This window comes from Pipistrellus kuhlii, unplaced genomic scaffold (assembly GCF_014108245.1).
Source record: "Pipistrellus kuhlii isolate mPipKuh1 unplaced genomic scaffold, mPipKuh1.p scaffold_m20_p_1, whole genome shotgun sequence".
Classification (NCBI taxonomy): domain Eukaryota; kingdom Metazoa; phylum Chordata; class Mammalia; order Chiroptera; family Vespertilionidae; genus Pipistrellus; species Pipistrellus kuhlii.
Genome location: NW_023425404.1, coordinates 98,593,144 through 98,618,837, shown reverse-complemented (window position 1 = coordinate 98,618,837; position 25,694 = coordinate 98,593,144). Strand labels below are relative to the sequence as shown.

Genomic DNA, 25,694 nt, shown 5'->3' with positions numbered 1-25,694 from the left:
GTAGTAATTTGATTTGCAGTAGACTCTAGTATAGAACTGACTTTACCGCATGCTTCAGACTCAGGAAAAGGCTCTTACCCCCAGATCTATGCTCCTACTTAGGAATGACCATACATCCCCTGACATAATTATTATGTCTCATTCCTCTCAAAAGTGTTTCTTTAAGAAAAATAACTGGACCTTTGTATTTTTTTTAATTGATTTTAGAGAGAAGAAGTGGGAGAGACAGAAAGAGAAAGACCAGACCAGGGAAAAAACCATCCAAAATTTGGGTATGTGCTCTGACTGGGAATTAAACCCTCCACTTTTTAGTGTATAGGATGTCACTCCAACAAACTGAGTGCCACTGCCCAGGACAAAAATGTTCTTTTTTTGACAATAAATTATTTGGACACATTACTGCCAATAATTTGCTTTGAACACTAAATTCTATTATATTTTAGCATAAATGCAATTTAGAACCTTTTTAAAAAGTAGATTCTTTAATTAAAAAATCAGATTAGATCAGAAGCAGGCAAAGATTTAAGAAGGTGAAAAGGATAGTTAATTAGAAGGTTGAGGAAATAGACAACCTAATCTATTTCAGTTTTTTTCTCATAGCAATTCTTTTCAGAAATCTACTTTAAATAGACTTAATTAGTTTTGTGTTTTTTATTCTCCTTTCCTTTCCCTTTTATGTGGAAGCTAAAATAAGAAAGTCTAGAAACACAAACCTGGAAAAATTATTGATTATTTTCTCTTAGATAATAAACAACCGCCTACCTTTGGGTAATTTTTTTTTTTTTTTTTTCAGCGTCCAGAACCTCTTTAATAACATGACAGGATTCAGGGTTAGTTTTTGTAGCCGCGGCTGGCCCGGCGGCCTCTTGCACGCTCGAACTTCCGGCCCTTGGATCGCACGTAGGGTTTGGTGTGGCTGTGGGGGGTTCCGGGGGCCTTGCCGAAATGCCTGTACACCTCGCGGCCCTTGCGAGGACCAGAAAGCAGGACAGTGCCACAGCCCTTGGGGGAGTCCAGGGCCAGCTGGTCGAAGGTGAGAATCTTGCCCCCAGCCTTGAGGATGCGGCTCCGGGCACGGCTGCTCACGCGAAGGGCACACACCTTCAGTTTGGGCACCTCCTGGATTCTCACATCATCAGTGATCGTCCCTACGACCACGGCGGTCTTGCCCTCACGGCCAGGAAGCTTCATCTTGCGGATCATCCGGGAAAGGGACAGCGGCGGCCGGTTGGTGCGACTCATGAACAACCTCTTGAGCACCACTTGGTTGAAAGTGGAGTTGGTTCTTCTGGCCAGGAACCTGTACAGCTTGACCAGCAGCCTCAGGTAGATGTCTTGGCTCTTGGGCTCCTTGCGCCGGACCTTGCGGTCTTTGTTGTGGCGGATGTCGACTCCCATGATGGCGCCTCCTGCTCCACCAGGTCCGGAAAGAGAGAACAGCGCCGGGTGGGCGGGGAAAGCCTGCAGCTAGCGGCGCCCGCGTGACGTCCCCTTTGGGTAATTTTTATTGGTAGCATTTATTTTAATGTCTGTCTCCTTCTGTTTCTTTCTTTGTCCCGGATCTCCTATTGCACTCCCCTCTTTCTTCTTCACATTCTCTCTTCTCAACATTCTCTCTGCCTCATTCTCCCTTTCTAGCTCCCTTTGTGTTTCTCTATCTCATCTCTCTTTCTCTTCTTCCCACTTTTGATGCCATTTTTGTTATTCTGCTTTCTCTTATAAAACAATAACTCCAAGACCTCAACATATATATGAGAGCACTCTGACATATTTATGTAGCTTGAATTTCAACATATGCTGGTATATGGTTTTGGTAGTTATTTATAATTTTTTTCTGTAATTTATTTCTATTTGTGGGTTTTCTTTGTTTTTTGATCAGCCAAGAGCATTTTTTTTTACATGTTCTGTAGACTCAGAACTTTGATAAGAATTGTGGAAAGTTAGTAAAATAAAGCAGTAGCTCTCACACCCATATGAATAGTTACAATGTATTTAGGAAAGATTGACTTTAATGAACAGTACAAGTCAGAATATGTATTGCTCCCAATTTATAAATAAGGTATCTTTCAAGACAATTTGAAATAAAAAAATTTGAAATAAAAATTCTTTCTCCTCACAGAAAAAAAAAAAAATATTGTGTGGCTATAATAATCAAGTGTTGAAAAGCTAGTTATGCTTATTATTAATGGGATTAATGTTGGTAAAGAACTTAAAACTTGCAAGGAGAAGATAATCCTAAATTTTAACTGGTATAGTAGAAACACATCTTCCTCATGTAGCACTGGGATTGGGATAAGTTTCTGGTAGCTGGGAGATAAATGAGAACCTGCAAACAGGAGGTATGGATATTTGAATGGGAAGGTAGTTTCCAAAGATAAGTATTCACATTTAGGGCAATTTGAGAGTAATAAGGTCTTAAAGAGAAAGTACACACTATTGAAGTTTTGATTCAGAGACAGCAAACTGTCTCAGAAGCTTGTCCTCTCACAACCTCTCCTCCACTATTACAGGGATCAGAGGGAGTAGGCCCCTTGGTGATGCTGGCTGAAGGGCTAAAACACAGCATCTCTTGGACAGCTTGTGGCTCCACCCTCTCTCCTTCTTACTGTCACCTGCTATTCCTAAGCTATGAGAGTAGCCTAAGACATGTTCTGCTTAAGAGGGGGAGACAAGAATTCAAACACATGCAGGGAGTGTTTTGGGAATCTTCATGCAGGCCCTTGCCCTGCCTTGGAAGAGGTAGGGTGGATGAGATGAGGGTGGAAGCTGGGAAGAAGGTATTTGGGGAAGGTAGATTGGAAGGTTGGGGGGCTCTTAGGGTATTCCTTTGGACTTAACTTAGGGAATTAGGAGACCTTAAGGGGCTCACTGATGTGGACAAGCATTTTGTGGCTCATCTGGTACAAAGTCAAGGCCCAGAAAATAAGGTAACTAATATAATATTTTTATTAGAATGCTTTAATTATAAAAATAAAATTTGTTTTATTTAAAGAAAAAAAATATTTTCAACTTACTGTGTGAAGAAGACAGGGCACACTATAGAAGGTCAAAGAGGAGATTAATGAAAGTTTGAGTAGCCATGGGAGTCTTTAAGAACGACACAAGACTTGAATTGAGTATTAAAAAATCGATGGCTTCTTATCCCCATTTGATATCATTTTTCTACATTTTTATTCTAGTTAGTTACTTCTTGTTTCAGCCCCTCCCTTCATCACCGAATGTCTTAAGTGGTTTGAAATCTGCCAGTTGGCTATTCTCATACTATTGCCATGTCACAAAACATCTCTCCAGATGACCAAAAGCAAAGGCAGCAAAGAGAAGACAATCTGTAAGCCATGACTTCATACTTCAGCTACATGCAGCTGACTTCCACTTATCTGCATGAGGACCATCTGTGCTTGTGGATTGTCTTTAGAGATATATGAAGGCTGAGAAAATTTTTCTTTGATGTGTCTCAAAAACTCAGGACATATTCTTGCACTGTACAATTTCATATTAAGATTTGTAAATGAAAAATCGGGAAGGTATGCCTTCTCAAAAGCTAATAGAATGCATTTGAAAATGCAATTTCAGAAATTTGGATATCAGACCTGTGTGAAATATAAAGTGGTACAGTGGAAAGAACATTAGACATGGAGCAGAAGACCCAGAAGTTGATCACATTGGCTCAATTTATTAGGCCTGTGATCTTGGTGAAGGCATTAACCACTTTGAGACTCAGTTTTGTTACCTGGTAGAATTAGCTAATAATACAAGCCCATTTTTCACATAGGAGGTGGTGAGGCTCAAATGAGATAAAGAGAAAATGATAACTGCTGCAAGAATGACTCTTCAAATCTACAGTTCAATTAATTATTCTCTTGGCCCTGAAACGGAATGTCAGGGTTTATATACCAGGACTTCTAGAGTAGAATGGTACCTCAAGATGCCATTTAGTCTATCCTGCTGCCTTTAAACAGATAATTAAATGCAGAAGATAAGTGACTTGTGCATTGGCAATAGACTGAGTAGCTGAAAACTGAGATAGTGTTTTTCCCAGCATATCAGATTAGCTTTTATAGTACATAATGCATCTCACTGGAGTATTTTTTAAATGCCCAATTATTTTTGCCTTTAAAACAAACAAACATGATTTCTTTAAAGAAGAGATATGAAACATTTGTAATAGTTACCACTTCCAGAGTGTGAGTTTGGGACACAGAGTATAGAATACTGTAATTGTATTTCTTAGTACAATATTTGTTTAATTTAAAATATCATCAAGATGCAGAAGAGTTTGAATTTGACCCTTTTTATTTGAGTAACTAAGATCTTTAAACATTGCACAGGTTACTCATCAATGCCAAGTTTGTGGAAATCAGAAAGGGTATGAGATCTGGTTAATAAATGCAAGAGTATTTACAATGTTTGCTAATTAAGGCAATTGATATTACTTAAGTAAAGACGAGGGTAAGCCTTTATTGAGCATTCTTCCCAAGCGATTAAAGATCGATGGAGCTCTGCCTCAGCCAGCTGAGGGCTATAAATCAGGAAAACATCTTGCTTTTATCCTTCATTTACTTCACTTTATCCCTATAGATTTAGGGAGCTATTAGTGAAACACAGAAGTAACGGACTACAATATATATTCCTTTCCTGATGAGTTACCATGCTAGCAGTAATCAAAACAACTCAAAAATAGTTAACAAAATAAAAAAAAAGATCAATAAGCAACCAGCAGAATTTTTCTTTAGTCCTAGTTATTTTAGTCTTAACTTCTAAGAGAGGAATTATCACTTATTGTTTATCATTGATTGCTATAAGATGATAACTCAGAATTTTTCAACCTTGCCTGGCTGAATTTACTTGAAGTATTCACTATGGTCAAAAACGTTTTTGCAACGAGTATGAACTTACATTATGGCTATTTGAATAGTGAAGAAGTTTGAGGAAATTATCTGAAGTGATATCATTTAATTGGCATGTTACCATGTTTGATCTGAAGCAGTACAGTTCTCCATTATAAAGACTCAAAGAAATAAATAGAAGTTTGGCAATTTATACAAACATTTCCAGTTAAAGGAATTGAGTTATAAATCTTGAAAGTCTGGGCTTTCTTGGGAGTCTTCTAGCATTTTTGCTTGAACAGAACATACAGGAGAAAGTCATTGTAATGGCATTTGGTTCCTTTGATCTTAAATCCACTCAGAATAGTAGAATAACAGAATTATAACACAGCAATTGCATTGCAACATAGTGAGACCCCCACCCCCACACATGACTTTCCTTACTCTTCTCAAGACGACATTTTCCAGTAAAATTTATTACATATCCCATTCAACTTAAAAACTTGGTCATTATGTATAATGATCAATTTTATAGTCATCATAGTTTTTTATCTCTATAAAAAGCTTTGACAAATACATCAGTTGGAGAAAACAACTTGACTGATGTGAACACAAAAAAATATTACAGATTTCTGAATTTAAAAAAAGAACTATGGTAAACTCCTTCATGCAATAAAAATATAGAACCTTTTGAAAAGTGTCTATTTAGAACCTTTGACCATTTATTGATCCAATCATTTATCTTCTTTTTGTTAAGTTATATGAGTTCTCTGTAAACTTTGGAGATTAACCCTTATTGGAAATATCATTGACAAATATGTTCTCCCTTGCAGTGGGAGAAAACAGAACAATAATAGAAGGAATTAAAAAAAAGGGCCCTGAATAGCCACAGCAATCCTGAGAAAAAAAGAACAAAGTTGGAGGGATCACATTACCAGATATCAAGCTATATTATGCAGGGGAACACTTTGTAAATTATATGATTGTCTAACCACTATTGCTGTGTACCTGAAATTAATACAGAATAATACTAAATGCAAATTATAATTGAAAAAATGTCTCAAGAACAAATAAACAATCCCTGATGATTTGAGATATTTTTTGGTGAAAGTAAAGAAAATATAACATATAAAGTACAATGAAAAATATGTTGAACATAATTAGATTTACATGAAGTATAGGAAAATTGTAGAGTGAATATTTTGAACAAAATTTAAAATATAGGGGCAGAGATTGAAGATGGCGACCGAACAGTCGGACTTGTTCTGACTCTGGTCCCAGAACAGATAAAAGTAGCATCTGAGTTGCTCAGGGAATGTTGATTGGCAGCTAAGGGACAGCAGAATTCTCAAGGAAGGTAAGGAAGTGTCAGCTGGACAGGATTTCCTGACCAAGCGGCTAGCACTGAGGCGGCCACGGCGAGCTCTCCCAGTGAGCTCTCCCAGAGGGAAGGCTGCGCCATCTTACCAGGAAAGGAGGAGCATCCCTGAGGCCTGGAAAACCCACAGCGGAGAAGTCTATTGAGCAGCTGAGACGCCCAAATCGGCGCAAACACATGGATTCAACGGAGTTCTTCAGTCACCTACAGAAAGTTTGCTTCTTCTCTCTCTTTCTCTCCCTCTCTCTCTCTCTCTCTCTCTCTCTCTCTCTCTCTCTGTCTCTTTCTCTCTCTCTCTTTTATTTTTTCCCCTGTTTTCCAACTTCATTTTGTCATTACTTTTTTTCTTCTTTTTCTATCTCTTTATCCCTCTTTTTTTATTTTATTTACTTAATTTTTTTTTAAATTTTATTTATTTTATTTTTACCTTTCTTCCTTCTCTCCTATCCCCAAGTTGCCTTTCTCTAGTGGTCACCTTTATTAGAGATTATTAATATTGTAAATACATTCCTGTTAATTGCCTCTTGTGTTGTACCTGGTAGTGTTGTATGTTGTACCTTTAAATCAACGCAGGAGAAGGAACACCACATAACCAGACATCCTGAAAAGAGAGGCCATGGGGAGACAAAAACATAGTCCGCACATGAAAGAAAAGCAGGCATCACCAGAAAAGGAAGTAAACGAGTCAGAGGCAAGCAGCCTACCAGAGCAAGAATTCAGAATAATGATCATAGGATGGCTAAAAAGAATCGAAGAGAAATTTGACAATAATCAAGAAGAAATGAGGAAGAACCATGAGGAATTGAAGAAGAACCATGAGGAATTGAAGAAGAACCAAGAAGAAATGAAAAATGACATCGCTACCATGAAGAACTCAATAGAAAGCATCAAGAGTAGACTACATGAAGCAGAGGACCACATCAGTGAGCTAGAAGATAAGATGGGAAAAAATACCCAAGTAGAGCAGCTTCTAGAAAAAAAAAAGATTAAAAAGCAGGAGGAGAGCCTACAGGAGCTTTGGGACAATACAAAACAAAATAATATTCGAATAATAGGGGTTCCAGAAGGAAAGGAAACTGGGATAGACATGGAAAAAGTATTTCAAGAAATAATGACAGAAAACTTTACTGAAATAGAGAAGAAAAAACCCAAGCAAATCCAAGATGTTCGCAGAGTCCCAAGCAAAATGAATCCCAGAAGACAGACTCCAAGGCACATTATAATCAAATTGGCAAACAACAATGACAAAGTAAGAATCTTAAAAGCAGCCAGAGAGAGACAGAAAGTTACATACAAAGGAACCCCCATCAGACTAGCAACTGATTTCTCAACAGAAACTTATCAGGCCAGAAGGGAATGGGATGAAATATACAAAGTCATGCAAAGGAAGGGTCTGAATCCAAGAATACTGTACCCAGCAAGGCTATCAATCAAAATTGAAGGGGAAATCAGGAGCTTCACAGACAAAAAAAGACTAAGGGAATTTATCTCCACCAAACCAGCAATGCAAGAAATGCTAAAGAGTCTACTGTAAAAAATAAAGAAATAGCAAGTGAAGAAGGAACACGGGTATAGAATAAAAATGGCGTCAAATGAGTACCTATCAATAATAACCATAAATGTAAATGGATTAAATGCTCCAACCAAAAGACATAGGGTAACAGATTGGATAAGAAAACAAGACCCATATATCTGTTGTCTACAAGAAACCCACTTCAGAAAAAAAGATGCACACAGACTGAGGGTGAAGGAATGGAAAAAAGTTTTCCAGGCAAATGGAAACGAAAAAAAAGCTGGGGTAGCAATACTTATATCTGACAAATTAGATCTCAGAGTGAAGGACATAATAAGAGATAATGAAGGCCACTTCATAATACTAAAGGGAACAATCCAACAAGAAGAAACAACCCTGGTAAATATATATGCACCCAATACAGGAGCAACCAAATACATAAAAAAAACTGCTGGAGGACATTAAGAGAGGGATTAATAGCAATACAATCATAGTAGGAGATTTTAATACCCCACTATCACCCTTTGACAAATCATCTAAACAAAAAATCAGCAAAGAAATATAAATTCTAAATGACTCACTAGACCAGATGGAATTAATTGACATTTTCAGAACACTCCACCCCAAAGCCACAGAATATACATTCTTCTCAAGAGCACATGGAACATTCTCAAAGATAGACCACATTTTGGGACATAGGCAAAGTCTCTTCAAATTCAAGAAGATAGAAATCATATCAAGTATCTTCTCAGACCATAATGGCATAAAACTGGAAATTAACTACAATAAAAATAATCCAAAGAAATCAAACATATGGAGACTAAACAGCATGCTATTAAACAAGGACTGGGTTACCAGAGAAATCAAGGAAGAAATTAAAAACATCCTGGAAAAAAATGACAATGAAAACACAACAATCCAAAATCCACGGGACACAGCAAAAGCAGTTTTGAGAGGGAAGTTCATATCCTTACAAGCCTATTGCAAAACACTAGAAAAAAGGGTAACAGATGATTTAACTCTACAACTCAGAGAGTTAGAAAAGAAGCAACAAGAAAAGCCCAGAGTAAGCAGAAGGAAGGAATTAACAAAAATCAGAGTGAAGATAAACGACATAGAGACCAAAAAAACAATACATAAGATCAACAAAACCAAGAGCTGGTTCTTTGAAAGGATAAACAAGATAGATGGACCTCTAGCCAGGCTAAACAAGAAACAAAGAGAGAGGACCCAAATAAACAAAATCAGAAATGAAAGAGGTGAAATAACAACAGACCCCACTGAAATACAACGGATTGTTACAAAATACTATGAACAACTCTGTTCCAACAAACTGAACAACCTGGAGGAAATGGACATATTCCTAGAAAAATACAAACTTCCAAAACTCAATCAGGAAGAATCTAAAAATCTCAATAGAGCAGTGACTTGGGAAGAAATTGAAACAGTCATCAAAAAGCTTCCAACAAGCAAAAGCCCAGGTCCAGATGACTTCACAGGCGAGTTTTACAAAACATTCAAGGAAGAACTAAAACCTATCCTCCTCAGACTATTCCAAAAAATCCAAGAGGAAGGAACACTTCCAAACTCCTTCTATGAAGCCAGCATCACCCTAATACCAAAACCAGATAAAGACAACTCAATGAAAGAGAATTACAGGCCAATATCCCTCATGAACATAGATGCCAAAATCCTCAACAAAATTCTAGCAAATCAACTCCAGAAGAACATCACAAAGATCATACACCATGAACAAGTAGGATTTATTCCAGAAATGCAAGGATGGTACAATATCCGCAAATCAATAAACGTGATACATCACATAAACAAATTGAAAGATAAAAATCATATAGTCATATCAATTGTTGCAGAAAAAGCATTTGATAAAATCCAACACCCTTTCTTGATAAAAACTCTTAATAAGGTGGGAGTATAAGGACCATACCTCAACATAATAAAAGCTATATATTAATATGATAAACCCACAGCCAACATTATACTCAATGGGCAAAAAATAAAACCATTCGCTCTACAAATAGGAACAAGACAGGGATGCCCACTCTCGCCACTCCTGTTTGACATAGTACTGGAAGTACTAGCCATTGCAATTAGACAAGAGGAGGAAATAAAAGGCATCCAAATTGGAAAAGAAGAAGTAAAGTTATCCTTATTTGTAGATGACATGATATTGTACATAAAAAACCCAAAAGACTACATTAAAAAACTAATTGACTTAATAAATGAATTTGGCAATGTAGCAGGATACAAAATTAATGCCAAGAAATCCATGGCATTTCTATACACCAACAGTGAAACTACAGAAACAGAGACTAAAAAAGCAATTCCATTTACCATCGCACCAAAAAAATTAAGATACCTAGGAATAAATTTAACTAAGGGAGTAAAGGACCTGTATGCAGAAAACTACACGACACTTAAAAAAGAGATAGAGGAAGATGTAAGGAGATGGAAAAACGTACCATGTTCATGGATTGGTAGAATCAACATCATCAAAATGTCCATACTTCCTAAAGCAATCTTTAGGTTCAATGCACTCCCTATTAAAATACCAACGGCATATTTCACTGACCTAGAAAGAACTCTCCAAAAGTTCATTTGGAACAACAAAAGACTACGAATAGCCACAGCAATCCTGAGAAAGAAGGGTAAAGTAGGAGGCATCTCAATATCAGACTTCAAACTGTATTACAAAGCCACTGTTCTCAAAACAGCCTGGTACTGACACAAGAACAGACATATAGATCAATGGAATAGAATCGAGAACCCAGATATCAACCCAAATCACTATGCACAATTAATATTTGACAAAGGAGGCACAAATATACAATGGAGTCAAGACAATTTCTTCAATAAATGGTGTTGGGAAAATTGGGCAGACACATGCAAAAGAATGAAACTAGATCACCAACTTATGCCATACACAAAAATAAACTCAAAATGGATACAGGACTTAAACATCAGACGGGAAACCATAAAAATATTAGAAGCATCCACAGGCAGCAAAATCTCAGACGTATGCCAAAAGAACTTCTTCACTGATACTGCCCCTAGGGCAATGGAAGCTAAAGAGAAAATAAACAAATGGGACTACATCAAAATAAAAAGCTTTTTTACAGCAAAAGAAACCATTAAGAAAATAACAAGAAAGCCCACGGTGTGGGAGAACATATTTGCAAACACCACTGATAAAAGTTTAATCTCCAACATCTACAGACAGCTGATACAACTAAATAAAAGGAAGTTGAATGAACCAATTAAAAAATGGGCAATGGACCTAAATAGAATATTTTCAAAAGAAGACAGAAGGAAGGCCAAAAGGCACATGAAAACATACTCAAAGTCACTAATTATCCGAGAGATGCAAATCAAAACAACAATGCGGTACCATCTCACACCTGTCAGAATGGCCAACATCAACAAATCAACAAACGACAAGTGTTGGCGAGGTTGTGGAGAAAAAGGAACCCTCGTACACTGCTGGTGGGAATGCAGACTGGTGCAACCACTGTGGAGAACAGTGTGGAGTTTCCTCAAAAAACTGAAAATGGAACTTCCATTTGACCCAGTAATCCTACTCCTAGGAATATATCCTTAGAAACTAGAAACACCAATCTGAAAGGATATATGCACCCCTATGTTCATAGCAGCACAATCTACAATAGCCAAAATATGGAAACAGCTTAGGTGCCCATCAGCAGATAACTGGATCCAAAAACCATGGTACATCTACACAATGGAATACTATGCTGCCATAAAAAAGAAGGAATTCTCATCATTTGCACTAACCTGGATGGAATTAGAGAACATCATGCTGAGTGAAATAAGCCAATCAGTGAAAGAGAAACACCACATGACCTCACTCATTTATGGATAATAAAGAAAATTATAAACTGCTGAACCAAAAGATAGATATAGAGACAGTATATCAACAAGCAGACTGTCAAATTACAGTGGGGAGGGGAGGAGGATCTGGGGGAAATAATAGATCAACCGAAGGACTTGTATACATGCATATAAGTACCCAATATAACCAATGGACATAAAACTCTGGGGAGGGAGGGGATGTGTGAGAGGGAGGGAGGGGGACAAAAAAAATCAATAAAATATGTAAAAAAAAAAAAAAGACAGAAAAGAGATTGAAAGCTGGGTCTTGGTGGGATGCTGCTTGCTGAGAGGAGCCAATGCCCACAAGCTGAGTCTTTATTTTCTAGCAGATGCCACGAGGCAAAGTAAGGACGTGGTCAAGATATTTACAGCGTTCTCAATGGTTTCGATCTTATTCAATTACATGCACCTGATCAAACATTTTTTTACTTGCAGCCTTTATCACTCAGGCACATGTGGCAACTTGTTTGGACCATAGGTTCTAGCTTACAACTGTAGCTGTTGGCTATCATTCTGCTGGGAGGGCTCTGCCCTCCAAGCTGGGACTTGCATGTGGCCATGAGAGGACTGTGTCCTCTCATTAGTCAGAGTCTTGAACATGTCCAAATGCTGTCCAAGCTCTCCACACAGCAAGCACACTTCAAGCTCCTCAAGGTCATTAAAAACAAGGATAACTGAGAGACTGCACAGACAGGGCTAAACGCAGTTTTGGGTCCTGGGTTAGATCCTCAAACAGAAAAGGGCTATTAGTGAAAAACTAGTGAAACACCATGTCTATAGTCCAGTTCAATCACGGCACCAGCATTCACTTGTTAGCTGTGATGGTGCCAGGGTTATGGAAACTATGAACAACAGGAGAGACTAGCTATACAGATGTGTGCACAGGAACCCTGTACTCACTTTACAACTGTGAGGTAAATCTAGAAATATTCCAAAATAAACAGTTTTATTTTTAAAAAATTTAACAGCTCTGACCAATTTTGTTCAGTGGTAAGAGCATCAGCCCACAGACTGATTTGATTCCCATTCAAGGGCATGTCACTCAGTTGGTTGCAGGTTCAATTTCCTAGGTGGGTCCGGGCACAAGTTTATCACATTAATGTCTCTCTCTCTGTCTCTGTCTGTGTGTATCTCTCTCTCTCTCTCTCTCTCTCTCTCTCTCCCTCTCTCTCTCTCTATCTTCTCTCTCTCTCTCTCTCTCTCTCTCTCTCTCTCTCTCTCTCTCTCTCTCTCTCTCTCTCTCTCTCTCTCTCTCTCTCTCCCTCAGTCCAGCAGCCTGAAAGGAATTCAATCTGACCAACTACCATTAGATGAGGTTAAAAGTGAGTCCCACCCCTTGACAACCATTGGCCTCACTCCTAACCTTCTGGAGCCTGCCCACCACTGCCTAGTTCACTATTGAATCAGTGCCGCCCAATGCTGCCAAAGGGAAGGATGTGCTTCTCCGTGTCCACAACCTGCCTGGGGATCTTAGAAGATATGCCTGAGTCAGTGGGAAAGCCTGCCCTCTGAGCCAACAATGCCACAGTCACACAGCATAAGGACACCGTGGTCCTGACCTGCCTCTCAAATGACACTAGGATCTCTATCCGGTGGCTTTTCAAGAACCAGAATCTCCTGCTCTCGGACAGGATGAAGCTGTCCCAGGACAACAGCACCCTCACCATTGACCCTGTCTGGAGGGAGGACGCTGGGGGTTATCAGTGTGAGGCACATGTGTCAAACACAAGGCCCGCGGGCCAAATCCGTCCCGCCAGGCCTTGCAATGTGGCCCGCACCGCGCTGTCATCACTGCACTCCACTGCGTTTCCATCACAATGACAGTTTATGACTGTTCAGTAAACCATTCGGCCCGCGATTTAGGTTGGATTTTAGATTTTGAACCCTTCTCTGATTGAGTTCGACACCCCTAGTGTGAGGGCTTCAAGCCCGGTAGTTCTGGCAAAAGTGACCCCTTCAGACTGGATGTGCAATCAGAACAAACCTTCACGGACTACTCTGTGGTGGGCATCATTGGCATTGTTGGCATCGTGATCGGGGTCTTCGTCATGGTGGCTCTGGGGGCCTTTCTGGGCTATTTCCTGTACCTCAGGAGGACTAGGAGGGCCAGTGACCCGCGTGATCCCCAAGTGCACCCACCTCCTGCGGCCATCCCTGGCCAGGGTCCCACTGGAACAACTGCCTTCCAGGGCTCCCTACCTAACACCAAGACAGCAGGCCCCATCTATGAGGAATTACTCAAACCAAACACAGATGTGTACTGCCGAATCAGCCCCAGAGCAGACGTGGCTTCTTAGTTCCTCCAGGACCTGAGACTCCAGATACTGTGGGGGGACTGTGGAGGGGAGTCAGGAACTGGATGTGGTCTGCGCTAGAGAACCATATCTGAGCATCATGCTAAGCAAAACAAGCCAGTGAGAGAAAGATAAATATCACATGATCTCAGTCAGTCATTATAGAATATAATGAACAACATAAAATGATGAACAAAAGAGAGCCAGAGGTGGGAAAGTATTTTAGAATATAATAGTAGCAATCCTGTTATTGGTAGATTTTTAGTATTTCCTACAATGTTTGTGATATCATACTATGTTGTAATACAGTTTTGATAATAATATTATACTTAAAATCTTATTTTCTTGAAATATTAATGTTTATTGCATGTGATATTATATTAAGATCATTTTTCTTGAATAATTTGTTTATTGCACTTAACATTATTTTACTTAAAATAGATTCTCTTGAGATAAAAAATAAATAAATAAAATGCTGTAAGAGATTGCTGAGAAGAAACCTAGCCATACAGAATTAAAATGGCTAGGGTTATTATTAAATAAGTACCTCTCAATAATAACCCTAAATTTGTTTTTTTAATAAATCTTTATTGTTCATATTAAAAAAAATTAAAATATAACTTGATAAATAAATAATAGGTATTTATGGATAATTATAAACATAATTAATGTTATTATTTTTTGTATTAATCTTAATCCTCACCTGAGGATATTTTTCCATTGATTCTTTTTTTGTTTTTAAGGAAGAGTGGAAGAGAGAGGGAAAGACATAGATAGGGAAACACTGATGTGAGAGAAACATATTGATTGGTTGCCTTCTACACGATCCCTGACCAGGACTCTGACCAAGGCCTGGGCTGGGGAGGAGCCTGCAATCAAGGCACATGCACTTGACTGGAATCCAACCCAGGACCCTTTGATCCACAGGCTGAGGCTCCATCCACTGAGCCAAAGCGACTAGGGCCTTGTTGATTATTGAAGCATTGAAAATATAGAAGGCACAAAGACTTCACCATTTAGGAACAATTATTTGCATTTACAGTTTTTAAATGGAATTATCTTTACACTATTTGATAACATAATTTTTTGCTTAAAACATATTGGCAGCCTGGTCAGTGTGGCTCAGTGATTGAATGTTGACCCAGGAACCAAGAGGTCACAGTTTGATTCCTGGTCAGTCACATGTCTGGGTTGTGGGCTCAATCCTTCGTAGGGGGCAAGCTCATCAATGTTTCTGTCTCTATCCCTCTCTCTTCTCCTCTCTCTCTAAAAATCAATAAAAATATATTAAAAAAACTATTGCAGATAGTTTAAAAAGTAAGTAATATATAGCAATTTAATTTTAATGGATGCATATTATTCCATTAAATGATTATACCAGCATTTGTTTAAGCAATCTTTATTAATGTTCTTTTAGAGTGTTGACCATTTCATTATTATAGGATGAACATTTTATGTTTTATGTGTATGTATTATATAATATATCATATATGCACACATATATGCACTTAGATTATTTTTTGCATATTGCTTAATTGTTATCCTGCAAAGAGGAAGTGAATAGCCCTGTCTCAGCATATATCACTGAAAGATAAAACATGCAAAAGCTTTGGTAAAGCAGTCTGCAATCATTAGAGTGAGAACTGACATGTAGCAGTTTGAAATCAACCAGGCACCGTTCTTGCATTTTGCATAAAGTTAATCCCCTGATGAGGCCAACCATATGATTTTATGTTTAATTCCCCTTTTATAGATTACTTGTTTATGACTTAGGGAGGTTAAATGGCATGTCCAAGGACATACAACAAGTAAGCGGATGAGCTAGAATTGTAAACTCAGGAAGTATAACTATAGGTTCATATGCCTATTTTGTTCCAAACATCTGTATAATTTGAGTTTGAATATTTTATACATGAGAAAAATTTACAATGTATTTCCTTGAGAAACGGAGATAGGCACACCTTTATGAGAGTGTATGAGGGAGAGAACAGAGGTCTGTGAGTGTGGAAATATTAATGTTCTCCTAAGGGAGTCTGTGCATAGCAGAAGAGGGGACCTTCTATCAACCACCATTAGTATCTCATTAACTGAGTGTTAGGACATGGTTCCTCCTTCATTTGCTACAGACTTAAAACCTTCTAAAAAAGTTTCTCAAACCCATTTTAAAGTTGAACAAGCACTACAGTATAAGATATGTAGGAAGAATAAATATCAGGACGTACTGGTGGCTTTGAAATCCATTTAAAGAACACCAACCAGGCTTACAATGTTAAAGAAAAAGCAAAGTGCTATAAAACACAGAGTGCTATAAAAATGCCAAAAAGAACCTGAAAGATAAGAACTGACTGGGTTATAAATGGCATATTCATTTTGTTCTTTGTCAATGTTTATCCATATCTTTGTTTATTAACAAGTGTGGGCCATTATTTCTTATTAAAAAACAAACACTAACTTTCTTTTCTCAAAACAAAATGGCATATACTTTATGGGTGATAGAGTATTTTTAGGAGAAACTTCAAGTTGAGCATGTTCTAAGGTAATCTACCACTGCAGTAATCTTAGGTAACAAACATCCATGAGACTCAGTGGCACACAGCAAGCTTTTTAAATTTTTTTTTTATTATTGCTTTCACTGTGTGTTGGGTGCTTGGCTAAGCAGCTTTGTTCATCTCAGTGGACACAGCAGCTGTTGGCTGACTTAGACTAGTTTGCCTGAGACAATAACTGGAAATCAAATTCTTATCAGGTGTTGCTCATATGTCTGGAAGAAGATACATATTTTTATGACTATGGCAGAGGCACAAAAGTACAACAAGTAAAGGCTTTTACAATCCTTATTTTCTTACTGTCTTCCAGAATTTTACTTGCCAAAGAAAGTCACATGGCTATGCTCAGAATCTGAATGGGAAAATATACCTTTTAATGGAGGAGGTCAAAAGATATATAACAAAGGCTTTGAATACAGGGAGAGATAAAGAATTTGGGCAATAATGCAATCAACAGCTGGTTAGATAACAACATTGTATAATTATCTTTAGTCATCTCTATCAGATAACTAAATATAACTGAAACACCTTTCTAATAATATTGATGTTAGGAGATAGAGGTGATCATATTGTATCTTCTTAAGTACTCATATGTGCTGAGTTATTGGCCAGAGAGGATTTCATTTGTTTTCAAATGGAATCCTAATGATGCAATTGCAATTTGCATTTAATTTTGCCAGAGAGATAAACTAAACACTAAAGATCAATCCAGGACTCTGAATGCATCTCTGAATTATAGCCATAAATTGTATCTTTACCAAAGAAGCTGATTATGCAAAATATTGCTTCTCTATGCATATTTGAAAGAAATCTAATAGTAATTTTGTGACTTAATTGGGGATAATGTTATGAGCTTTTAATAGTGCTTTCCCTAAGACTCACAAGAACATACCACAAAATATTCCTTTCTTATTAAAAAATCAAGAATGAGTGGCATTGTGATTCCACCCAGCTACTTGGAAGTGGGTCCAGACCTCTGGGTCCCAGTGGCGATGCCCCCACAGAGAAGGCGCGGGAGTGGCGGCGCCCACAGCGCACTCGCGGGGGTGAAGCCCGGTGTCCGCACCCGGGTGACCCGCTCCGGGGCCCGGACAGGCCCCGCCATTCCCGTGGAGGCCGCTTCCCCCGCCGCCGACCCCGGGCTCCGCACACACAGTCCGATGGCGGCTCCCGCCCCGAGGCGCGGGGCTGAGGTTGGTGTGACCTTTGAGGACGTTGCCCTGTACTTCTCCAGGGAGGAATGGAGCCTCCTTGATGAGGGTCAGAGACAGCTGTACCTGAATGTGATGCTGGAGAACTTTGAACTTCTATCCTCACTGGAAATACGGTACCAGTACCGCCCCCTCACTAAGATGTCCAAGCAGAAGAGATGCACATATAAAGTTGGTTTCAAACTGGAAGTTATAAAATATGCAAAGGAGCATGGCAACAGGGCAGCAGAGAGACACTTTGGACCACCTCCCTCTGAAAAGATGATAAGAGAGTGGAGGAAACAGGAGGATCAGCTGCAAAAGTTGGAGAAAAGTAGTAAGCACACTTTACATGGGCATGCTGCAAAGTGGCCAGAGTTGGAGGTGGACATAAAGGAGTGGATCACACATTACCGTGAAAGTGGCTTCTTGGTCTCCACAAAAATGATCATAAATAAAGCAAAACTCATTGCTGTGGAAAAAGGAATTCAAAATTTCACTGGCTCACCATCATGGTGCTACAGATTCATGGAGCGATCTGGCCTTGCTATGCGCACCAAAACAAAAATTGCTCAAAAAATGCCCAACGAATACGAAGAAAAGATCTTGTCTTTTCACAAATTCGTCATTGATGTCAGAAAGAAGAATCAATTTGAACTAAGCCAGATTGGAAATATGGATGAAGTCCCACTTACTTTTGATGTGCCATCCAATAGAACAGTAGACCACAAAGGAGCAAAAACTATAACCGTTAAAACTTCAGGGTATGAGAAAACCCATTACACGCTTGTGTTGTCCTGCTGTGCAGATGATACTAAATTGCCACCAATGCTCATCTTCAAAAGGAAAACTTTTCCAAAAGAAGCGATTCCTTGGGGAGTCGTGGTGCATGTCCATGACAAAGGATGGATGGATGAAAAGGGAATGAGGCTCTGGATTGAAAAAGTGTGGTCCAAGCGTCCAGGCGGGCTTTTAAAAAAAACATCCTTGTTAGTGCTTGACCAGTTCAGAGCACATATCACCGACACTACAAAAAAGAACTTTAGAGAAGTCAAAACTCATTTAGCTGTAATTTCCGGTGGTCTTACCAGCCAGCTGCAACCTCTGGACGTGTCCATCAACAAACCATTTAAAGTGTTTATGAGGGAAGAGTGGAACAAATGGATGGCTGCTGGTAATCATGATCTTACACTTACCGGTACTGGAAGAATGAAAAGGCCCACTATTACCCAAGTTTGTGAGTGGGTGAAAACCTCATGGGACTCAGTTAAGGATGAGATCATTGTACATTCCTTCAAAAAATGTGGCATCAGCAATGCCTTAGATGGGACTGAAGATGATATGTTATATGAAAATACTGGATGCCGGGACCGGTTTGGCTCAATGGATAGAGCGTCGGCTTGGGGACTGAAGGGTCCCGGGTTCGATTCCGGTCAAGGGCATGTACTTTGGTTGCACGTATATCCCCAGTAGGGGGTGTGCAAGAGGCAGCTGATCGATGACTCTCTCTCATCGATGTTTCTAACTCTCTATCTCTCTCCCTTCCTCTCTGTATAAAATCAATAAAATATATTAAAAAAAAAAAAAGAAAATACTGGTACCAGCACCAGTAGTGACGAAAGTCCTGTTAGTGATTGTGAGGATCTGAGCTTTCTAGATTCTGACTCTAGCGATGAGGAGTTCTTGGGGTTCTCATAAAACAAGCAGAACCTGGAGGATCCAAGATGGCTGCTCGGGTAGACACCTAACCGCAGCAGCACACAACAATTTCAATGGAACACAACTAAAATGTAGAGTGGACATCGCCCAGAGCTACAGGTAGTCGACTGACTGAAAATTCTACAACAAGAAGGAAAGAGAAAACCAGAAGGAAAATCAGAGGATCTGAAAAAAAGCCTAAGGTACGGAGACATGCTGTGCGCTCGCATGCACGCTCGCGCGCACAGGGAGAGGTCGCAGCCGGAGAGGAGGAGAGGGCTGGGTGCTGCCTGGCATTCCCTAGCATAGGGGTGTCGAACTCAATCAGAGAAGGGGCCAAAATCTAAAATCCAGCCTAAATCGCGGGCCAAATGGTTTACTGAACAGTCATAAACTGTCATTGTGATGGAAACGCAGCGGAGTGCAGTGATGACAGTGCGGTGTGGGCCACATTGCAAGGCCTGGTGGGACGGATTTGGCCCGCGGGCCTTGTGTTTGACACATGTGCCCTAGCAGGAAGGAAATAAAACCCCCATCCTGGGCTAAACCCCCGAACCAGCAGCGCTGACCCCCAGTTATGAGCCAGACCCTGGGGACCCAGGCTCCAGCGGGGGAGACGGGGCTGTGAGGCGGATTCCCAAGCGAGCAGCGAAAAGCAGGGCCCCCGGAGTCGCGCGCACATTGTGTGCAGAGGACTGAATGTTGACTCTGATGCTGGATCACCCTAGCGGGAAGAAACAAAGCCTCCGGCGACGCTGAGCCTCAGTCCGGACTGCTCTGAACCCCAGTCCTGGACCAGACCCTGGGGACCCAGGCTCAGGCAGGGGGAGATGGGACTGTGAGGAGGAATCCCAGGGGAGTGGCGAAAAGCAGATCCCCCAGAGTCGCGCGCACTGCGCGCAGAGGACAGTCTGTTGACTCTGATCCTAGACTCCCCTAGCGGGAAGGAGAAAAAAAAAAAAAGCTCCAGACTGGAGGAATGCGACAGGGAACAGGATCCCCTGTAGGACACCAGCCAGCCAGGCTGGGGCCCCCGGGGGGGGGGGGTGCCCCTGAGCCATCGACCTCTGAGCGCGGGCAACGGAGCCAAGGCTGGGGGCTGCTTCCTGGGCGGCGCCGACCCCGGCAACAGGCTGGAGCAGCGCGGGAGCCCGCGGAGAACAAAGGGGTGCCACAGGCCAACCTGCTGAGCTCCCAGGACAAGGAGGAAGAAACCAAAGTTCTCAATGTGAAGAAATCAAGTGAGAGCAAAAGATAGTAAAATTACTTAAGAAAGAATACAAAGAAGATCTTGAAAAATCAAAGACTAAGTCAGAACTCAACTCACCAGCCAATATTGCAACATAAATGCGTTTAAAAAAAAAAAGGACAGAATGTTGGAACAGCGGCAGCTAGGCCTAGAGTTCCCAGGCACAAAGCAATGGCAACCGGGCCGAGAGCAGCAATGGCCAGGCCCCAGAGCAGCAGCAGCCAGAACCAGAGCAACAACAGCCAGCACTGGAGCAGCCAGACCTGGGGCAGTGGCAGCCAGGCCTGAGGCGGAGGCAGCCAAGCCCAGGGTGGCCAGTCCAGGAACACTCAGACCTGGAGTGGCTGGGCCCGGAGAAGCCGGGCCCAGAGCAGCCGAGTTGGGAGCAGCCAGGTCCAGAACAGCAGTAGCCAAGCCTGGAGCATCCAGGCTGGGAGCGGCCAGACTCGGAGCGGCCGGGCCCAGGGCAGCCGGGCCCAGAGCAGCCGGGTCTGGTGCGGCCAGGCCCGGAGCAGCAGCTGCCAAGCTGGGAGCGGCCAGGCCCGGAGCAGTGGCTGCCAGGCTTGGAGCGGCCAGGCCCGGAGCAGCCGGGTAGGGTGCGGCCAGGCCCGGAGCAGCGGCTGCCAGGCTTGGAGCGGCCAGGCCCGGAGCAGCCGGGTAGGGTGCGGCCAGGCCCGGAGCAGCGGCTGCCAGGCTGGGAGCGGCCAGGCAGGGAGCAGCCGGGTCTGGTGTGGCCAGGCCCAAAGCAGTGGTTGCCAGGCTGGGAGCGGCCAGGCCCGGAGCAGCGGCTGCCAGGCTGGGAGCGGCCAGGCAGGGAGCAGCCGGGTCTGGTGTGGCCAGGCCCAAAGCAGCGGCTGCCAGGCTGGGAGCGGCCAGGCAGGGAGCAGCCGGGTCTGGTGTGGCCAGGCCCGGAGCAGCGGCTGCCAGGCTTGGAGCGGCCAGGCCCGGAGCAGCCAGGTCTGGTGCGGCCAGGCCCGGAGCAGCAGCTGCCAGGCTGGGAGCGGCCAGGCCCAGAGCAGCCGTGTTGGGTGCGACCAGGCCCGGAGCAGCGGCTGCCAGGCTGGGAGCGGCCAGGCCCGGAGCAGCCGGGTCTGGTGCGGCCAGGCCCGGAGCAGCGGCTGCCAGGTCCAGAGCAACTAGGTTGGGAGCGGCGGTGACCAGACCCAGAGCAGCTGGTTGTGGAACGAACCAGAGCAACAGAGGCCAGGCCCGGAGCAGCCAGGCCCGGAACAGCTCGCTCCTTGCCTGCCCCTGCCCCATGGCTGCCTCTCAGACATGGCTGGAAACTTTTGTGGGAACTTGAGGGTCTGCTGAATCAAATGATGAAGGCTTAGATCTGGATGTGTTGAGTTAGTATAGGGCTGGAGTGTTGATCTGTGAGTGCCTTGGGTGGGGCCTGGATGAGGCTGGTTGACCTATTTGGAAATGTCTTTTGTGTGAAATGTATCATTGGGCATGTGGTGGTATTATTGATATGAGAAAATGCTAAGTAACTGATTTACTATCTGGGGGGTGGGGATTTGCTGTCAGGGAAAGGGAGGGAGGAAGAGACTGAACATAAACTGCACCTGTGGGTGAGGACGATGGGGGATGGGGAGGGCGGAGGGTGGGGTGGGAGCCTGCGGGAGGGGGGAAGAAATGAGGAACCTTTGTAACAATATGAACAATAAAGATTGATTAAAAAAAAAAAAAAGCAGAACCTTTACCATAAATCTTCAACTTTATTCTAATTAAAAAAAAAAATCAAGAATGAGAGATTAGTCTGATAAAAAGTAAAGTAGAAGAACCAAGATTTGTTTCTAGATGTGCCTGGATTCAAAACCTTATCTTGGAAGAGAACCAAGATTGCGGCATAGGTAAGTGTCTGTACTTGCTACCTCCCACAACCACATCAAAATTACAACTAAAATATACAACATTTATCATGCAGAACCATGGGGAATTTGGATGAGTGTAAGTACTACAACTAAAGAAGTAAAGAAGAAAGCACATCGAGACTGGTAGGAGGTATGAAAGCATGGAATAGGCTGGTCCAGCACCCTCGTGTGCCACTTTTTTAATTGGGAGAGAGATCACCTCTGAGGAGTGAGGGTTCCCAGCCCTACACCAGGCTCCAAGCCCAGGGTCCCAGAGCTAGGGAAAGAAGTCGCTATGGGCAGTAAGAACTATGGGTTACAAAAACTGGTGCTGATTGGGGCCGAGTGACACACAGACTGCTAGAGACCCAGCAGATCCTCTTAAAAAGTTGGCACCATGAACTGAACTTACAAGCTCCTACTTGCTCTGAACTCCAGTGCCAGGTGAGGCTCTGGTGGACCCAGACACATACAGGGAGAAACTGGACAGTCTAGCACTGGGGCAGGAACTCAGGGGCAGTGTGCTGGGACCTCCCTTGTGCTGGGCTGACTGGCAGCAATTTCTGTTTGCTCTGCATTGGTGATTCCCTGAGACCGTGCCCCACCCAATTTATAACCCCACCCAAGCTTTGTGCAGCAGCTTTTGCATTTGAATGGCCCCAGACAATGGCTGACTTTGCAGGTCCCTGGAGACCCAAGAGACAGTGCACCCAGTGGTAGGTGTGAGGCTATAACACATTACAACTCTTTCCATCCATAAGTGACACACTCAAGGGGCAGACTCAGTGAGCACCAAAGCCCCACTGAAGCAAGTCCTGCCCCATAAGTGTGTCTCCTGCACAGCAGCTCTCCCACTGTAGTTGCAGCAAGTCCCCACAGCCAATTGGCCTGTAGGTCAATTCCTCCCAGTGAGCCCCAACAGCAATCAAGGCTCAACTACAACAAAACTGTGCACATAGCCCACAAAGGGGTGTGCCAAGAGTGTTCACCTCAGGTGAATGGGGAGGCTGAGCCACTGGGCCCTATAGGACACTTACTACACAAGATCACTCTGTCAACTCAAGGAGACTTAGCAGTTACCCAATACATAGAAATAAACACAGGGAAGCAAAGAAACATGTGGAGACAAAGAAACATGTCACAAATGAAAGAAATGGAAGAAAGCAAACTATTGGATAGAGTTCAAAACCACAGTTGTAAGATTACTCAAGAATCTTCTAGAAACCTCCAAGGAACTTAGTGAGACTTTCACTCAAAGAGAATAAAATAAAAAAAAAAAAAAAAAAAAAAAAAGGAATAAAGAAAAGAAGAAAGAAAGAAAAAGAAAGAAAGAAAGAAAAGGACCAGTCAGAAATTAAGCATACACTGACTGAAATAAAGAATAATATACAGGGATTCAACAGTAGACTAGAGGATCTAAGAATCAAGTCAATGATTTGAAATATAAGGAAGCAAAAAGCACCAAACCAGAAGAGCAAAAAGAAAAAGAATCCCAAAATATGAGCATAGTGTAAGGAGCCTCTGGGACAACTTCAAGCATACCAACATCCAAATTATGGGGGTGCCAGAAAAAGAGAGAGGGCAAGATATTGAAAACTGATTTGAAGAAATAATGACAGAAAAATTCCCCCACCTGGTGAAAGAAATAAACTTACAAGTCCAGGAAGTGCAGCAAATTCCAAACAAGAGGAATCCAAAGAGGAGCACACCAAGTCACATCATAATTAAAATGCCAAGGGCAAAAGACAAAGAGAGAATATTAAAAGCAGCCAGAGAAAAGTAACCAAGGAGTGCCCATACAACTGTCAACTGATTTCTCAACAGGAACTATGCAGGCCAGAAGACAGTAGCAAGAAATATTAAATGTGATGAATAGCAAGAACCTACAACCAAGATTATTCTACCCAGCAAAGCTATCATTTATAATTGAAGGTCAGATAAAGAGTTTCACAGACAAGAAAAAGCTAAAGGAGTTCATCACCACCAACCAGTATTATATGAAATATTAAAGGTTTTTCTTTAAGAAGAGGAAAAAGAAGAAGAAAAAGGTAAAAATAAAAAATTATGAACAACAAAGTGGCAACAAATACATATTTATCAACAAATAAATCTAAAAATAAAAGAATAAAAATCTGATTAACAGAATAAACTGGTAAACAGAATATAGTCAGGGGAATGGAAATGGTACAAACTAATCAAAGGTTGCCAGCAAAGGTTGCCAGCAAACCACCAGAAGCTACAGGGAGGCATAGAACAGATTCCCTGCCATGGTCCTCAGAAGCATCCACCTCTGCTGACACTCTGATCTCAGGCTTCCAGTCTGGCTTCCAGGACTATGAGATAATATATTTCTGTTGTTTAAGCCTCTCAGTTTGTGGAGTTTGCTATATGAGTCCTAACAAACTAATATACTCCACCTTCTCATTAACTCTTGGTATGATCCATTTAAAACTTTTTTTTTAATTAAAAAAAATTTTTAGTGTGTGTAATGGTGTCTCATAGTTTCAATTTACATTTCTCTAGTAATCTATGTTGTTGAGTATTTTGAGCTTGTTGACTGTCTGTGTATCTTCTTTTGCCCATTTTTTATTAGGTCATTTGTCTTGTCTTTGAGGATGAGCTCTTTATTCTGGATTTAAGTCCTTTTCTAACATATAGTTTGCAAATATTTTCTCCCAATTTGTGGCATATCTCTTTTCATTTTCAAAAAGTGTCTTTTAAAGAGCAAAAGTTCTTAATTATGATGAAGGCAAATGCCATTTTTTCTTGTGTTTTTTGTTTTTTGTTTTTTTGTCCTAAGAAATTTTACCTAACCCAAGATCAAAAGATTTTCTCTTAGAAAAATATTTTCTTCTAGAAGTTTTAAAGTTTAGCTCTTATACTTAAATCTACTTTGAATTATATTTTGTGAATCATGTGAAACAAAGGTAAAGTTTTGTTTCCCCCCCATACAGGTATTCAGTTATTCCAGTACTATTCGCTGAAAACATGATCTTATCACATTGAATTGCTCTAATACTGTGGAACATCAGTTGGCTATATGTGTGGCTAATTTCTGGAGTCTCTATTACCGATACCATACTGTTTTGATTTAGTAGCTTTGTAGAAAATTCACTATCTTTGTAGTAAGTTTTAAAATCAGATAGTATAATTTTTCTAACATTGTTCTTCCTTTAAAAATTATTTTTTGCTATTCTAAGTTTTTTGATTTTTCATATTTTAAAACCATCTTGATAGC

At 41.3% G+C, this 25,694-nt stretch overlaps 3 protein-coding genes across 3 annotated transcripts; 2 read left to right on the top strand and 1 right to left on the bottom strand.

Annotated features, from left to right (window-relative positions):
• Positions 1–777: 777 nt before the first annotated feature.
• Positions 778–1,461, bottom strand: LOC118730216 (60S ribosomal protein L18). Its single transcript, XM_036458004.2, has one exon. It carries the CDS (start codon positions 1,396–1,398, stop codon positions 832–834), a length of 567 nt encoding a protein of 188 aa, XP_036313897.1. The 5' UTR covers positions 1,399–1,461; the 3' UTR covers positions 778–831.
• An 11,498-nt stretch (positions 1,462–12,959) lies between these two features.
• On the top strand, positions 12,960–13,981 carry LOC118706493 (carcinoembryonic antigen-related cell adhesion molecule 4-like). Its single transcript, XM_036415878.2, has 2 exons — positions 12,960–13,333; positions 13,543–13,981. The coding sequence occupies exons 1-2, from the start codon at positions 13,256–13,258 to the stop codon at positions 13,918–13,920; spliced, it is 456 nt and encodes a 151-aa protein (XP_036271771.1). The 5' UTR covers positions 12,960–13,255; the 3' UTR covers positions 13,921–13,981.
• Positions 13,982–17,425: 3,444 nt separating this feature from the next.
• Positions 17,426–18,285, top strand: LOC123653034 (zinc finger protein 583-like). Its single transcript, XM_045587280.1, has 2 exons — positions 17,426–18,085; positions 18,178–18,285. The coding sequence occupies exons 1-2, from the start codon at positions 17,456–17,458 to the stop codon at positions 18,283–18,285; spliced, it is 738 nt and encodes a 245-aa protein (XP_045443236.1). The 5' UTR covers positions 17,426–17,455.
• Positions 18,286–25,694: the final 7,409 nt, after the last annotated feature.